Source organism: Notothenia coriiceps, unplaced genomic scaffold (assembly GCF_000735185.1).
Source record: "Notothenia coriiceps isolate Sejong01 unplaced genomic scaffold, NC01 NC01_scaffold00037246, whole genome shotgun sequence".
NCBI classification, from domain to species: Eukaryota; Metazoa; Chordata; class Actinopteri; order Perciformes; family Nototheniidae; genus Notothenia; species Notothenia coriiceps.
The window spans coordinates 22,845,797-22,864,230 of record NW_011369947.1 but is presented as its reverse complement, the minus strand read 5'-3'; the positions used below and the strand labels follow the sequence as shown (position 1 = coordinate 22,864,230).

The 18,434-nt window shown below is 38.1% G+C and overlaps 1 protein-coding gene across 1 annotated transcript in view; it reads right to left on the bottom strand.

Annotated features, from left to right (window-relative positions):
- The window catches only part of col25a1 (collagen type XXV alpha 1 chain), an 80,268-nt gene that overhangs the window by 7,311 nt on the left and 54,523 nt on the right, over positions 1-18,434 (bottom strand). The window contains exons 14-22 of the mRNA XM_010795710.1: positions 17,869-17,901; positions 17,294-17,329; positions 15,539-15,583; positions 13,727-13,789; positions 12,283-12,351; positions 11,529-11,573; positions 10,476-10,520; positions 10,184-10,261; positions 9,776-9,799 (exon numbers count right to left, since the gene is read on the bottom strand). Of these exons, the coding sequence (XP_010794012.1) occupies positions 9,776-9,799; positions 10,184-10,261; positions 10,476-10,520; positions 11,529-11,573; positions 12,283-12,351; positions 13,727-13,789; positions 15,539-15,583; positions 17,294-17,329; positions 17,869-17,901 (438 nt within the window). The remainder of the gene's footprint in view (positions 1-9,775; positions 9,800-10,183; positions 10,262-10,475; positions 10,521-11,528; positions 11,574-12,282; positions 12,352-13,726; positions 13,790-15,538; positions 15,584-17,293; positions 17,330-17,868; positions 17,902-18,434) is intronic.

Here is an 18,434-nt window from a genome sequence, read left to right as displayed (position 1 = left end):
CCCCCCCGTTGACATTCGCGATACAGAGGGCTTCATACTCCACTAGCACACTTAGCCTCGGTTAGCTCATTGGTTAGCCTCGATTAGCTCATTGGTTAGCCTCGGTTAGCTCATTGGTTAGCCTCGGTTAGCTCATTGGTTAGCCTCGATTAGCTCATTGGTTAGCCTCGGTTAGCTCATTGGTTAGCCGCGGTTAGCCTGCCCTGGAACGATATTTCACCAAGTCCTCCAACTCATACGACCAAATGGGTCGATTGTTCAAGCGCTTAATACGTCCTATAATTACGTTTTAAAGTTTCGCCCTCTAGAGCTCCCGTTGAATGCAAACGTTACAGAGGGTCGTTTATTCACAAATAACCCTCTCTGTAAAATCCTAAATAGGATAGTTTGGCCATTAAAACGCTTTTTGATTAGATTTCTAGCGAGAAGTGTATATTGTACTTTTAGAATCCACGTCCAGTCGATATGTAGGATCTATAGTTTGATAGATATTACGAAGATGATTTGAGGGATGCNGGGGGGGGGCGGTGGGACTTAAGTGCTAAAGAGAGTCAGAATACTTTGTTATTCCGGGAAAATTGTGTTTGGTGACAGGTGCTCCATGTGAGATTGAAATAGAAACGATAAATTAAATGAAGAAAATAGAAGAAAAATATGAATTAAAGAAGTTAAAAATATGTGCAGAATGAAAGTACAAAGAGCAAGGTACAATGACGTCCTGTAACAACAACTGCTTGTTAATCCTGCACTGAGTAACTGAGTTCGTCATTGGTTTAAATGACAAAAGAACTGTAGCAAATAAACTAGTAACTTAACAAAAGGCCAAAACGTAACTCTTGTTCTACAGTCCTATTATTGAATCTATATAAATGTGTTGTTTAAATACCATCATTATTTGTCTCAGGGTGTTTATACTAAATGTATCAGTAACATTTTCACTAACTATTTCCCGCTAAATTATAGAATATTAACTCGTAGCAATAACAGCATTATCCCAATTTTGCATATGACTTAATAACTTACAACATTATTAAATTAACTCTACTAAAATGTTGTCTGTGAACATAATCCAGCCTGTATTAATGTGTCTGATCAAAACATAGAAGGGAAAATAAACGAATACTACATGAAAGGAATTTGGGTTATGGCTAATATTTTGTAAAGTCAAGAGAGTGCGATAAACGTGATTAAACCGTTTTTGAAGCTCAACAAGACCAACCGAGTGGTGAGTCTCGTAGGGAAACATTTATAAATATCACATCAATAATTCATAGGTACCAACTTAGAGAATTGATAGATCAAGGCCTTCAATATTTGTAGCTTGTGTGCCAAAGTTAAAAAGCCCTCCAGTGATTTTGATGTGTTCAATATTTATTTAACACTTTACAAACTCTGCGGCTCATGTTATTTTCAAGTCGTAGCTATGGGTTGTTATCGTTTGGATTATTCTAAATAACTTTTGTAACTATAAAAGGACACAAATCTTACCAAAGAAACATCTACCGGATACATTTACTATATCTTGACATCAGAAATGACCACCAGGATATTCTGTCTCTAAAGCCTGGAAGACTATGAAACGTGAAATACTTCAGTAGTAAAAACAAAATGTTCTAACAATATCACTCTTTGAATTCAGCCTGCTTGGCTTTCAAATGTCTCATTCTCTGTTTGAAATGTTTTGGCACTGATGCAACCTGACTCCATCTATCGGTTTCCTGTCTTCAGCAGTGAGATAGTGAGTGGGGGGGGTATCCTGAAACCTTCAGGCACAAACAAAAGCTACCAACCGACAGCAACAAAAAACAAACAACCTCTGACCTAAATGTTTCTGTGAATAAATTAATAAATGCAAAAAATATGAGGCATATGCTCAGAGGATTTAGATGCCTAAAAAACAAATCCAACTTTAGTCATGTCCTCATAACATCCATGTGTATTTTAAATGCAAATATGATGTAAGATCTAATATTGTTATGACATGAAGAGGACAGTGATGGAAGTCGATTCTTTATGTACTATTACCACCGTTTAAAAATACCCCATAAGAAGTACATTTCTTGAGTTAAAATTACAGAAGTAATATCAGTAAAATGTTCTAAAAGTGAAAAGTATTAAGAGTTTTTCTGTTGTAATTTGTCAATGTGGAGCAAATGTTGTATACTTTGAGTACTAAATATATATAAAAAGTAACAAGTAACTACAAGTGTCAAGATGAATGTAGTTGAGTAGAATGGGCAGTTGCAAAATGAAAAGTAAAAAACCCTTAAAATTATACAATATTGTTGAATTATGGAGTTTCTATTATATTTGAGGACTAAACATTTACATATCTTGTCTTAAACGGATTGATTTGCATTACCAGTTGTTTGTAGCCTATCTTTATATCTGTTTACAGTCAGTCAATCAACCCTAAAGGTAAATCATAAGTGGAAAGTGTCTTCCGATGTCTTTACAGTCTTAACAAACCAGAGACACAAATGTAATATTACAGGAAAGATGAGCACCAACACACATTCCCACACGGCAGACATTAATCAAAATCAGAGTGTGTCAGAAGCCTGGAAGAGAATTAGATGTGGCGGTTTTGTTCAAAGAGGCTAAATGCAGGTACGGATCAGAAACACATGGAGCTAAAAACAGGTACAACGAGTCCCATTATCATAACTGGTTCTGCATTTCTTTAATAAGAGTTTCATTATCTTTGGTGGATAGTTCAGTGAAGCTCCGCAGCAGTGAGTTCCTCAATTTAACTTCCTCCCTGGGTAAGGTCACAGTCTGAGGTCATTTCCTTTTTTTAAACTTTCACTGCCATTAAAGCCAGATTCACTTCCCTACTGTCTGAAGCTGGAACATTATAACCCAGTCTGCTCGACAAACCCAGAATATTCAAACCCTGGCTAACTTCAAGACTGATGCTAATTTAAAGTCTAAACCCCACCAAGGAGACTTCATTTATTGTCGTACACTGAGCATGTGCAGATGACGAACGTTGAAAAAAAATGCCTTGCCCACGTTTCCTGTTGGACATCAGAGCTGAATGTTTTCCTGATCGATGAGAGCAAACAGGAAGTAAACGCTTATTTTTTTAAAGCGGATCCATTTAACGACATACTAAGGAGCCCTTTTAAATATCTTAGCTATGTTTTTGTTCCCTGGGTTTAATGTTATATGCATGTTTTCAAACCATTCAAAGGCTTTATTTGACGTACCCACAATAGGTACTCAAAGTTGTTGACAATGAACATCTTACACTGTGGAAATAACCCCTTTCTGGCATGCAAAAAAAAACTAATATGGAAACTACTCAAGACAACAGCTAGTGTAAATGAATAACTGCATCCAGGAACAATGGGTAACATATTTCTATTTTGAGAAGACAACCGAAAGCTGCTTCAACACACACACACACACACACACACACACACACACACATTGATCTGACAGTGAATCCCCTCCACAGAGAACCAGTCTGATCAAACACAGCTGATAGTCACAGCCTGTGAAGCTGCACAGAAACCGGTGCCAACAACATGCTGACTGTCACCAGTTTGTCATTAACCAGACAGGGCAAGTTGGGACTGGTGCACCTAGAAAACAACCGACACATGAGTAGCTTTCACTGATCAGAGCAGCCTTTCTACGATAAGTAACACTCCCCTCTTTTATGTTTTTCAAGGCCGCCACTGTTATTGTGAGAAAGAAATTGCTCGTTGTTTGTTTTTCTTCCAAAGATTTTTTGTGGTCTATTTTCGTCGCATAAAAAGCACTTTTCTTACAGGTCTGATGTTTAGAATTTATATTTTTGTCAGGAATCAGGATTGTTATTGGTACTGGATGTGTATCTTATAAATTATGTAATTGATTTTTTTCTATCTTTGTTATTTGTATGCATGCTTATTGAGTTATATTAAGCTATCTTGCTGTAACAATTGTAAATGTCCCTTCTGTGGGAATAATAAAAAGGTATTCTGATTTTGATGTGTTTCTTCTCAAATTGTATTTTTAGCAAACAACAACAACAACAACAACAACAACGTCCTTATCGAAAACCCTGTACTGTTTGGGAGAAAAGTCTGATCAGTAATCAAAACATATAATTGATCAGTTTCAGTAAATCTTGGCATTACGTTTAGATTGTTGTCGGAGTAGACTTTAGGAATCTCACAATTTAAGTCCAAATGGTTTATACCTTGAGAAAGCTTCAGCTTCCAGCTATCAGACTGGTAGCTGTATTTCACTGCCGCCCCTTTAACCCACAATGTCGATGACTTCTATAACATTATTTCAGATTAAATTGCTCTTCTTTGCAGGCTGTGTTACATTTCCACAGCTGTTAAAGAACCTCCATCATATCAGCACACGTTTAATAAACCAGCCTAAACCCAGTAATGGTGTTTGAGTGGCTCCAGAGAGTCGTTTGATAAATAATTGAATAAGGAGTAGGTGTGGAGCAGCAAGCAGGGATCAATACTTTCTCCTTAACATGACACAAGCAATGAACAATATAAAAACCGGGCCACATATTGAAATAAAGCCGAGGCCACGGGTGGAAAACCAGCAATTTGAGATTAAACTGGAAGGCCATGAAAGACGACATCAGCAGGGTGAAGTGCAGCGGATTTGCCCTTTGGGGAGGACAGCTAGGCAATTAGCCCCGGTGCTACAGGGTGGATATCAGCAGGAGGCTTCTAACACTCAAATAGTACATCTTCTAATATTACATACAGGTGGTTTACAAATCGGCATGCAAAACACAAGGGAGATATCCTCAGCGCAGTATTTGTGGATGCTACAGGAAGCAGAGAGAAGGGTAGAAGAAAGTAAAAGGGCTTCTGAATTATGCAGTGATACTGAGCTCAGCTGCTGACCAGGAGAAGCCTGCAGCAGAGACTCTCTTTATACACGTTGTAAACTGCTCAGCGTTAAAGACACACACTGTGATGATAAAAGATTGTGAACGAAACATTTTCATCACAGTTTCTCAAAGTCCAAGGTGATTTCTTAGTCTTTAGATGTCTTGTTTTGTCTATCCAAAATCCAAAAGCAGGAAATCTCCATATTTGAATACTTCTCCAGGGTTGAGTGATATTATCCCTAAAATAGGGAATATCACACAGCGTTGGTCTGTCCTCTCTAGAGAAGTCACTGGAAACATGGGACAGATTTCTGAGTTATAATGAGGTCTCAGGGTAGTTTTCTCTCCTCTATGAGCAGTTTTAAATGAGGGTAGAGGTTTTGGCCGCAGGGCTCCTGCAGACTTCGCCACAAGTCCAAATACTGTCATATTTTCTCTAATTACAAAAATAGGATTCATGTTTTCCAACAATTCCCCGCTTCACATTCAGTGAGTTGTTTTCTCTGGTGACTGCAGTGCTCATAGGCATAACACTGGAGTTACCTCATGAGACAATTAACGCCATACAAAATAAATAAAAAAACAGATATATGCCACAAAATCTGTTTTTCAGACTGTTCCTCTAAAGTTAGCATTTCATGTCTTTCTGAAGATTTTTACCTCTCGATTTTAGAAAATCGGTTATCACTTTTTAGTTGCCTTTTTTTAGAACTGAAACAATTTGTTTATTAGTAAATTGTTTTACTTATTTGGTCGGAGACTCAACATCTTTTGGAGTTCTAGTCGAATGGAACAAGACATTTAATGCCTTTCCCTTGGTCTTAAGAAACTGTAGTGGCCATTTTCCTTCTCCTTCTGACGTTTTATACTGAAAATATTCTTATTGCTCCATTTAAAGGCATCACATTGACCCAAAAGTCAAGAGACAATTAGGCGAAGTAAGAAAGTAGTGAAAAAACATAAATGTAATAAAAATATAATTAGAATGTTTCAGACATCCCTTTAAATACTGCAGTTTCTATAAGCCTTTCGACATATGGTTACCTCTTCAGAAACTTTAACAAACAATTCAAGGGCTTAAGAAGCTGTCAGAACATTATGTTTTACCCTCTGACCTTTAATGTGTGTGCATATGACTCATCAATTCATTCAGAAAATCATCTAATTGCTCTATTTTAAGGTTTGACAAAAGCAAAACTAACCCTGGAAACCCTATCTTAGAGCTTTTCTGTCATCGATAACAAATATTCGATATTTTATTCTGTACAATGAACATAACTGACTTTTAAGACATGGCTCAGTGTGCTCCTTTCTCAGCATTTATTTGATGTATTCATTTATTTAACAGGGTCAGTGCACATTCATTAACATTGCTGTAAATGTGCCAGAGTTAGCAAGAGGCTATTTTTCATCTGTAGTCCCTGGACAGATTTTAAAAGTCAACCTAAAACACATTTCATTTTAAACAATCAATTTAAAACATGCAACATACATTACTGGAATACTTAAATAAAAATGTTTTAAAAGACAGAACAATAAAACAATACAAATAAAACAAAACAATCCTACGGCTCACACCAACATCATATGCTCGCCTCCTGCACCTTCTCATCACACCTCAGCACAGCAATGTGTGTGTGTGTGTGTGTGTTGTGAGCTGTATCTGTTGGAGGCCATCTCTAAATCTGCCTGCATTGATCCTCGCCGAACCTCGCCGAGAGAAAGAGCCAAGGTGAATTCCTGACGGACGGAGATAAAGACGAGAGCCAAATGGAAAGTGCGAATTCTTCACAGGCAGTCGATAAACACACACAAACACACACACACACACACACACACACACACACACACACACACACACACACACACACACACACACACACACACACACACACACACACACACACAACACAGTTCCTCACATTCACTTCTGAGGATCCTTTCTTCTTTATTTTACACTTGAACAATTCATTGCGCTATGGTCTTGAAATGATACAGATGTTAAAATATAAATAAATCCAAAACTCAGTTCATGTATACTTATCACAACCGTGTGTTTTCATGCAACATTATCTGGCGTATGATCTACCATATCTACGTTATAATGAGGGAATAAATTATAAATATCTTTACAATTTGTAACATGAGATTCGATGAAAGGGACAGGGAAACAAAACCCTCAGAGGTGGACCATGCTTACAAATCATCTACATAGCCCCACATTTTTCAAACCTAAGGATTTAGTAAAAAAATAAGTAATAACAGCAAAATGACGCCATAAATCTGCCCCTCTTACATCCTGTAGTATTTCTCTGAGCAAGAACACAAAGACAAACTGAACGCTTTATGTGCATTCAAATGGATCAATACATAACAGGTGTCATAGCAATGGAGGGAGCTCCAAATTTATGCCAACCCTATCATATCCGCTGATTTGATTTCACAATTTGATAAAAACACGGCGTTATCATCCCTGAGAGACTATGGTGTCTCAATGTCGAGGAAGGCTCCACGAGTCCCGCCAAGACTGTTCCAATGTCCAGGATCCTTGAAATTCTACCGAGCTGGTCGTCCTACGCGTTGCGGGAATTTTCCGAGGCTGCACATGTTACCTCCGCGGCTTTAAAATCCCACAATGCTTTGCGCACGGACCAATTCCCAAATCTTTGGCTGAAAATCGCGTCCATTTAAGGCGGGGCCTTCACAATATATGACGCACACCGTTGCCTGTTCCACCAGTCTCGTTTTCTGAGAGATCTTGCCTCCTCTTGAAGGACCGATTCCGGGAAGACATGTCCGTACCAAGGAAGCGTCCTCGACAATTGAGAAACACCCTGTGACTCTGCTGGAGCTAATCCATTAGACACACTCGAATCTAGTTCGGCTTATCAGTTCTTCAGAGGTTGTTCTTTAGCTGAAGCATAAGCTAAGTGACTACTGGCCCTGGGTAAGACATATCTGACCTTTTCCAAAAAAAGTCACCAAAGAAAAAACGTCTGCAGCTCCCTAAATCTATGATCAAAATCAACGATTCAGGACAAATATTTCTACCCTAAACATTGACTTCCCAAAGGAAGCAAGGCCCGGTGTGATGTGTTAATTGTCCTCCATGAGGCAGTGTTGGAGTTCAGGATAAATTAAACTGTTATCAAAGCCACTGGCAGTAACAACAGGCACTTTCTACGCTGAATAAACACTTTGAAAAAGGTGTTTGTCAGTGGAAAAATGGTGTGTTATTCACTTTTGACACTGGTGTCTATATCATCATATAAGATGCTTTACTTCATAGGAATGATTACTAATTACACCGGAAATAATGCTTTATAAAACTAACATACTCTTGACTGTGACTAATGGAATAATTACGTTTTTCAGGTTCATTAGACAATTAGAGTGTGCGAGGAATGGATCCTGAACCGTTTGAACGGTGTCCTGGTAAATGCTTGATAAATGAAGCTAGTGAAGTAAATCTTGTCTTTTAATACTGATTTTAAATGCCATTTCTAATGTCTTTCATTTTTTGTAAAGCACTTGGAATTGCCTTTTGTTGAAAAGGCGTATCATAAATAAATTCCTTCTCTTCCTGATATAGTCTGTGGTAACACAACTGTAGAGGTTTCAAGGATTGTTTTAAGACCATTAACAATGATGCTAGCCCCACTGTTGAATGACCAAAGCTTTTAAGTTCTTAAAACGCTGTTGCTTTAAAAGTGAATACATTAGACCAGTGCTTCCCAAAACTTTTTGGGGCCCAAGCACACAAAGACAAGTAAAAATATCAAGGCCACACCTACCCTAAAATGCCCTATATAACACGTGTACACTCACTATCATGTAAAATATCTGTAAATGGTGCATACTTATTACTAAGGCAAATAAAAATTGCAAAGACAACTATAACTCGTGAAATTATGTTATTAACGAAAATTTTTTTTAAATTAATTTATAAATAAATATATTATATATATTATATATAATAATAATATTATATATTATATAATTATTAAAACTTAGCAACATTAGTTCTAGCGCGAAAGCAGCAACACACTCATTTAAACCAGACAGTCACAAAATTAAAATGAGGCAACGAAACTCAGCAGAAACTCAGCAGAAACTCAGCAACCAGAGAACTGTCGAAGCAAGAAACATGGTCCTAACTACAAATTATGAATAATAACATTCACCAATCAGCATTGGAAACATTGCTATTTTAAAATTTCCTCCTATACAGATTAAATGGGATACATGCCTGTCGGGGCGCGCAAGATTTTTTTATCCTCGGTGGCACTGAAGAAGAGCAACTCGCAAGTCCTGGTTCAATCAGANTTCAAACGGTAACAACGGACTATTTTTCTTAGCGGATGCATGTCATTTTAAATCAATAAAACTAGTTTTTAAATCAATAATACTATTTTTTAAATCAATAAAAGCATTTCAATTAATATTGGGAGTCATGTCATTACTTTGTTGAGAATGTGGCCTTGTAATAAGTAAGGGATAATGACCGCCTCGCTGCACATTATCCCTTACTTAGTTACCATTATAGCCTATGGGGACAATAGTTGAAAAATGTTTTTGACCAAATTGGTTTCGGGTGTTATTGAGGACTCTGTGTCCATTTCTGACATTTTTAAGATGAAAATTGGCTATAATGCAATTAATTTCAATTAACCCAACTTATTCTAATTGTGCACATTTCCCAAGATATGCAAATTAGAATCCGGCAGTTTCTGTTGGTGCACTCAACATTTCCAGGTTTGAAATGCTAGCAACTAGACTAATGCTGTACGCAGCACTGAATACTGTTTTATATGTAGTTAAGCAAAGGCCGTGCAAACCAGGGTGGGGCCCATGCGAGGGGGAGGATGAATCACGTATGGGGATGACACAATACAAGCGGTACACAGAGGTTATTACCGTTACTGTAATAGTGGTAATCTTCTGCAGAAGGCCGGTAGTGTGGAGGAGATAAGATTGCAAAGGTCATATGGGAAAGAAACCTTTGTGTCAGCACAGAGGAGTTATTTATTAAAGAACAGATGTGCTTGGTTATCTGGAGATGCTGAATCGTGATGGATTGAGGGTGTTGCACAGTAATGTAAAGAATACATTTTCTTGGAGGAGTTTGAAAATGTGAGTCATTGTCAAAAGATAATTCAGCTTATAGTGAAGCTAGACAAACATCACAACTTGCAGCTTTATCTGAATATATGTCATGTTTCTTCTGTATGGTTTAACATGTGTTTTAAGACACTCTTTCAGATGTTCTTGTTTTTAAATCAACATAATCACAATGACAGGGAGTTATGTGACGCCCGGTCTGACCTGTAAAGCCTCCTGAATGTTTCCATTGTAGTCGACGATTTCTGTGGCTCCTTGGTCTCCTTTCTGCCCGGGGGGGCCCTGCACAGATTCACATTAAGAAAAATTCACATGCACCAAATGTATACATAATAAATATTTAATCAATTTAACTCTTATCCGGAAAAAAAAGGAAAAAGGGACTGCTGCCCTCCGGTGGTTATCATTGTGTAGTGCAGCATGTCATGTGAAATTATCATCTTTTGTAATCTTAAATCATCATGCAGAGGTTATTTTAATTAATATGTTTGCTTACCTTCGGGCCAACAGATCCCGTGATTCCGTTATCTCCATATTCCCCCTAATGTGAGAAGAATAAGAAAAGTAAATCCAGAATTGCATTTGCTATTAATACACTTCCTACTTTTAGCTATTATGTGGAACAGTTTTGGCAACTTAAATCATATACACATCATTATTATGGTACAAGAATTTATAGTAATGAGAATTAAATCAAAGTGTGACAAATAATAGTCCTGTATATGAATTTTTCACTCTTGATTGTAGCTATTATTATGGAGATGTCCCAGATGAATAAGGTATAATATTTTTAAATATATATCATTTTTTAAGGAATACAATGTGATATACATCAGGCTATGAATGATAAACAAATATATGAAACTGGAAAGGTCGGTGTATGTTAGTGTTTCTGAAGTGGAGAAAAACAAAGTTTGGGAAATAGCCTTTAAAAATATGTAAGCTACTGTAAAATTCTGTACATACTAAAGGTGAATAGGGTGAAAATCATGTAACTAACATTTATCACCATGAACTTTCCCCAATTCATTACTGACATTAAGACAATACATTTTGTATTATATTTCAAGTGTTCTGAAATGTTATGTTTGAATATGAAAAAGAGGCATTATGTAATGCTAACTTTGAGAATTTAGTAAAAAACTACTAACACAAACGAAAAAAAGTTAGAAAATATACTCCTAATTTTAAATTTGAGGCTTTCTTTCCAGTTGTCTGAAAGAAGACATGTTACAGAAACTAAATAGCTCAAAAACAAACAAAAATGTATTAAATCAAATTAATATAATGTGCTCTTTTGAATAACTAAAGAGAAACCAATATTGGATTTCACTCCAGCCAATCACATCTGTTTAGTTTGATGAAATGTTCAAAAGAAGTGCTTGATGTATGATATTTCCACTGAACGTTGATCCGACACTTTACCGACTAAAGAAATAGTGAACATAGAATGGTGAAAATCCAGGATAGGAATCAGGTGCAAACTTTAATTAAAGGGTCAGCTTATAAAGGCATCACATTTAAAGAAAAACACATCTGCTTGACTCACCTTTGCCCCTTTAGTACCAGGTGTACCCCCCTCTCCTTGGGAACCCTGCCGGGAGGAAGAAAACACAAATGGAGAAAAGAGTCATCTGTTAAAAAAGACAAGCTAAGTACTTACGATATAAACATGAAATTGGAAAAATAACAAACATTCTTTTCTAGGCTCAAGTCAAAGTCATCATTTAACAAATTCAATGTATTTAAAAAGTACATTTCACACAGGAAATATGACTAACGTGTCCCGAGAGAGCAGCCCGGTCAGCTTTTCTGACATATCCAGCTTTTAATATGTCATATCAGCCGAGCATGGAGAAAGTGTTTATTTGAACTTTATTGTTGATGAAGCAGGGGGTCCGCTTTGGGGGTTTCTAATAGGATGTGAAGCTGATCTGTGGCTCGCAAGTTTAGACTGGGGCTTAAGCTACCTGCTGGGTAAGTGCCAGACGTAAACAATGGGAAACTCATTTATTTCTGGTTTACTTTGTGCAGACTCCAGGGAAATCCTTGAACCCATTACAGGCTGTAATGGTTTATCCAGCGCTCTTTGTTAACATTACTAAATATTTGATGAATTTGAAAAGGAGCCATCGCTTTTTTAAAACTACAAAGTGTGTGCTTAAATCTGCAAGGCTCTAGATGGCAGCACAAATCTATCAAACACATCGCTTACAAGACAGTTGTGAAGCTCTCAAAGACACACTGCTGTGAAATCATTTTTTCCCACATCATTTGAGTCGTTTGTGTCTCGAGTGACTGACCTTTGGTCCCAAGGGTCCAATTTCTCCTCTTTCTCCCTTTCCTTGTGGCCCGTGGTCGCCTCTATCACCCTGCACGGACAAAAGAACAACAAACTGCTCAAGAAAAAAGGTAAAACTAATCGTGAAGTGCCTCACACAGCAAAGCAAAATTAGGAAACCCAACCCAGCCAGTAAACTCCATTTCTCCTACCATGCCTTTTTAAATGTATCTTGTATTTCACACTCATATGGCTTCTTCACACTTGCAAACACACTCACAATAAAGCTCAACAATAGACTGTCCTGCACCTTCACAATATCGCTAGGGTTGTGAAATACATCCATGTAATATCAATATCCTGATACTAGGTATAATGTTAGATTGTATGTAATAAGTGTCTTTTCATATATTTAAAGGTTACTTTACAATTAAGTGATGTCTGAACTTACCAGACTGTTATAGCAGATATTTATAACTCATTATATTAATACTTTTTGGAAGCATCCCCACAATGTTGTCATGATATATTGACAGAAATATTGAGAGGTTTGTTGTTGTGTTTTTCTTTGTGATGTTAATCCTGTCTCGCTTCAATAAAACAAGTGTTGGTTTCCTTTAGTTGTGAACTTTACTCATCTCCATGTTTAACAGTATTGACATGACTCAGGAATGTCTTAGAAGCGCTCCCCACTCTTCTCATGAAAATGCTTACTTGACAAGATTTACATCTTTAGTCGTGGATATGTATGCAGAGTCAGCATAGCATCCTTTCTGGTGTGTGACCTCTGACAAGGTGAAATGTTCTTTTAAAGAAAACAACAGAGGCGTCAAGACCTCTCTGTGCTAAGGTTGATCAATAAAAACAAATCCATAGAAGTGTGCTTTATGTGAAATGACTCATTGCAGCCAGTAGAGGGAGGTGTGGTGTAACTATACTCTTTATGACTAATTTCTGATAATTAAAAAAGCAATTGGAACACAACCATTACTCAGAGTAAATTAGGCTTTGGCTCTCTTTTCAAATAAATGCTTACCTATGATTACTTACAGGCAGAAAAAAGTCTGGTTTGAAAAATTATAAAATCAGCAGTACCCTCTAAGAAAATGGGCAAACCCAGAGACCTGAGCATAAGGAAAAATTACATATTTGCTGCAATATCCCTCTTTTTCCAGCTATACCCTGATGACAAGGCAAGGCTAATTCACCCTGATGCAAAAGGAGAATCACTCCTGGATTATCAGTGCGATAATGTCACGACTCAAAGGGAGCTGGGAGGATTGGCTCATTCCGAACACTTCCGAATCACCTCGGTGTAGTGACAATAATGGATACTAAACCCAGAGGCATTGCTGACGATAAAGACCTGTGAAAGCTCTCCGCACTCATTGTCATTGAGTCGAAACGACCAAGTGTCGCTCTCACATTGAGATTTAAGATGACTTTGGGATGTCAAAGTGACCCACCTTAGTTCCTGGGAGTCCTGGGAGCCCTGGCTCTCCCTGGGGCCCGAGGTATCCGGGCTCACCCTGAAAGAAATCGGAAAATAATGTATTATTCCCCATGATCCATACGTCCGCTACAACAAAAACACAAGATGCATGGACAAACTTATTCCAAACGACAAGCATGCATTTCACAAACACAAATGAACACTTTGTTAATTTACCCACTGGTTTCACATACATTAAAGGTCCCCTATTGTGCAAAACCCACTTTTTCATGTCTTGTATACATCAACATGTGTCCCCTCTGTGTAAAGAGATTCTCAAAGTTTCAGAAAAAAGGTTTCGCTCACTTTTTGTCCTGATCCAGTGATATAAAAACCTGTCTGAAAATGAGCTGATCAGATTTTGGCCACTTTATGATGTCATAATGACTTTTTGGCTTGTGTCACCATTAGCCAATCACCACCCAAGGTAACCCCCCCCCCCCCCTTATCACCTGAATCTCCTCCGAGAGCACCATTGTGTTCTTTTTAACCAAATATCTCTCAGAGGGGCGTGGGGAGGGGCTCCTTATTTTCATCTAAAGTAACAGACAGAGAATCAGCGCTTTTGAAACAGGGCTGAAACAGAGGGGATTATGGGTAATGCTGCAATGATCTGTTTGGTTTTTCGAGCAAAACACTTCAGAGACATGTTTTGTATATAACTTAGACCTATTATATATTGATATAAAACAGTATAATAGGGGACCTTTAATGACTCCCTCTCACGGGCTTTAATAGACGTTACGACTGACCTTGTTAGAAACTCATCACTAGAAGTGTTCTGTTAAAGTGTGCAGGCCACCTCAACGTCTTTGCACTTGCACTCATGAGCTTCCAGTATGAAGAGTGACGCCTGATTCACGTTTGATTTGTGAAATCACTTAATTGCTATACCGTCTGTTCCCATCCAGGGAACTGTGGAAACCTCCGCAGAGGTAATGGACACTCGCCGCTCAAACTTTTAAAAATATGATTGGATACACAGCCAAGAATCAGCAGAACAAAGTGCAAGCTCAGAAGGCGAGAGTGCAACGTTAGCAAAATATTGTTAGAATCCATCAAGCATCCAGGCCACTTAAGTAAGAACAAGAGTATATAAATGTCAAATGAAAGGCCTGTTGGTTTTGTTTTTACAAGGCCAGCACATTACAAGAGAAAGAAAAAACAGCAACAAGCATTATATCATCATGCTGCGTGAAAATTCCCTGCATTCTTGTGATATATAAAGCTAATAACCCTGTGTTCTTTAAACATAAGATGGCAGCGAAATAATACCATGTCTAACCCAGTACTGTGATTTATTAAGTAAAACAAGTAGAAATCTAAATTATTTAATCAAAATGAAACTTGTCTTCTTAACGAGCAGAACCGTTTTGACACATGTTGTAGTGAGTCTCTTGTAGCTACGTCCAGGAAGTCAAATGAAGTTGTCCAATCATTCATTTTAAGACCTCTAGCATCGAGTTGTTGGTCTCAGTTAGTTTGAGCCACAAAATGTACACAACTAATATTATTATTTACATACATTAATGCTACTATATTCCTATTATATCAGTGGCATAAAATGGTCAATGATATCCTGTGTTGCGATTATTTCTGGGGAAATATATCGTCCAAGTTATCATAGGAGGCCTACTTGCAGTCTTGGTGCACATCCCACACAGCAGGAAAAGCAAGATTAAGAGACTTGACGAGAGACATGACGATGGGCTGGCTGGGTTTAGGATGGACAGGACAACAGCGGGGTGGGGGGGGTGATCGGGGATAGAAACAGCGAAGCATTTACCTTTATCCCTGGGAGTCCAGGCAGCCCTGGAAGTCCTGGCTCTCCCTACACAGAAGAGTGTGACATGTTACAGCCAAGCCAAGCTAAGCTGAGTCGAGCCTCATTTGGGGTTCTATTAGCTCTACACTTTATTTTGTGTTTTCCTCTGGCTATCAAGCTGCTGAATCTCTGCGACTGTCACTATCAGTAAGCACTAGCAGAAGGTACTGCACATGCACTTGCAAACCAACTCATGCAGCCGTGGCTTGACAGCGTGATTAGTACTGGTTATAACACGCAACCTTTCACAAAGTGCATTGGATTGTTCTTTGAATTGTATTGGTTTGGGCAGGTGTGAAAAGTTCTGGTGTCTGGAAGCAAATTCTGTCAGTTATTTTGGATTAGAGAAGCTGCTCCGCGGCTTCAAGGTCATTAGAGTTTGGCGCTGCTGGACTTTTCCCTCCGCTACCAAGGTCGGGTCATCGTCAAGCTGAGAACTCTCATTATATGCGCGTCTTTTTTATTCAACTGTGGAAAAATCAGAGGTCAAGTCTCTGCCGAGGAGTACTGCAAGACTTCCAAATCAAAACGTCTGGATAATTTAATGCTCCATTAGGACCATTTTATTTATGGCGTACGCAAAGAAATGATTAGCGCCGCAGAAGAATGATGAACTCAGGGGATCAGACAGAGAGGGCTGCACATTTCCATTGTGGCGAAACGAAGGCATTGTAAAACTAATGAATAAAAGACTGCTAACTCCACGACACTTGAATGCACCCCAATGGTAGTATTTAACGGGGAGCGACAACTCAATCTCACGATGGCCATTTTGAGGAGAAATACAACGTGTAAGTGTGTCAGCACAAGCAGAAGGGCTGTAAAATGAGAGATAGGATAAAGCAGTCATAAAACAGTTAGTGTTGTCTGTGCAGAATGGCATGGAAAAAAATAAGACATTTGCTAAAAGCCCCTTCTGTCTGTCTGGAACAAGAGAGGGGGGATTAATGGGGCACAGCACTTGGGATTAAAAAGTGTAATTAGATGGGCCAAGGGATGAGTAATGGCTTTTATTTTTGCAGGAAAATACCTCCCCTTATGCTGCATGCTTGCTTTATTAGTTATCAGCAACTGCTTCCTTAACAATGTTCTTCCCTGTGTCAGACACATGAATACAAATGGCTAAGAGAAATATGGCTTGAAAAAAACATATTCTGACTGATGTAAAGCAAAGTAATGGGAGCACCTGCATGTTTGAGACTCAAGACAAGTACAGCTAACAATGAAATGGTGCAAAAAGATCCAAAAGATGTATCCAAGTGGGGTATGAAGTGGGGCTTAATGCTGCATGGCTCAAAACTAGTTTCAAGCCAAAGTGAAAGTAAAATCAGAATCAGAATACCTTTATCCCTCAGAACTCTGTGATGTACCAAAAAACTACCAACATCATTACACAACTCATTTCTGATTTCATTTATCCAAACTATGTTATCTCGCCCAACAGACTCCAGTTTCAACTTAAAGGTTAACGCTTCTTTAGATGTATCAATTCACAGAGGTAAGAAATATCTTCATCCAGTCACTGAATGTTGAGAAGGACCTGTTGCTGAATATCAAGTATTTTACTCCAATAGTGACGTGTCAGCAGAGAAAGCTATCAACGTTAGCCAACACGTAATATTATTAAAAAACATATGGCTACCATTACTGCTACGTTCACTTATATTTATGTACTACTTTACTGCGTATGAAAGAGAAATGTGTAGCAGTTATTACCTTTGTTCCACCTCGTCCAGACTCTCCAGGTTCTCCCTGTAAAAGATGCATAGAGTTTTCTTTACAACTGATTTGTTTTATGGGTTGAAGCAGCTTTTTGTGAACGTATGTGTTCCTGAGTTTTTTGAGCAACTTTTAATTGATAAATAAGCTAACATAAGCTTCATGTAACAGGGTTATTCCCATGCTCTCTATACAGGTTGTAAGAGCTTATCAAGGGCTAACTTCAGAGTTCAAATTGCAAACAAATAAAGGAAGACATACTACATAAAAATGCAGTTTGAATGGTTAGAAACCCACTCGTGTGGAAATAACAATGTATAAAGTCGATAAAAGGTTTCCATAATTTGTCATATTAAGAGGATATTGAGCTTGGGAACATATGCTACTGCTCAGTTAGCTGGTTAACAGTTTGTAAAGCTACTTTACGTAAATATATATATTTTTTAAACTAATGTCTACAAAAGAAAAAGTTTGAGTAGTACATTTTTTTTTTGTATTGAGCAACAATTCAATGTACACACAGATGGTGATCCTCATAAAGATGAAGAAACTGAAGTTAGCTTAGCCCTCACCTTGATGCCAGCTGCAGAGGAGCCTGCATCTCCCTAAGAACAAGATAAACAAATACAAATGGCACAATAGAGGTTATTATGTACGAAATGAACATTATTCAGCAGCGCACATGAAGCCAATTTTTTGTGAACAATGCAGAACATCATTTTGCATTCATGGAGCCATCAGCATGAAAGTGTGTGAAATCTCTTTAGAAAGAGCTAACCTAAACTGTGCTCCGACTGAATTTACGTTCTCACTAAAGTTTGAGACAGCATTTTTATAACTACAGTGCTGGGAATCACTCCATTGTTTTCACACTGTCAGACTGCAGCTGCAGAGGACGTGTAACACTGGAAGAAATACAACAGTATGTGAGGTGAAAGATATAGTGGGCGACCATTTTTCTTTTCATTGCATCTGAGCAGGTAGGGACCTTCTCATATCCCATTTTTCCAGCAAAGTCCTTCCAAACATCCAGGCTCTCTGCTATGCACTGCTGCAGCGTACAGTAAAAACATACATAAAATAAGGGGCCAATAAGCGTAATTATGGGCGGTTGGTGGGAAAAGGGAGTGTGGGGGGG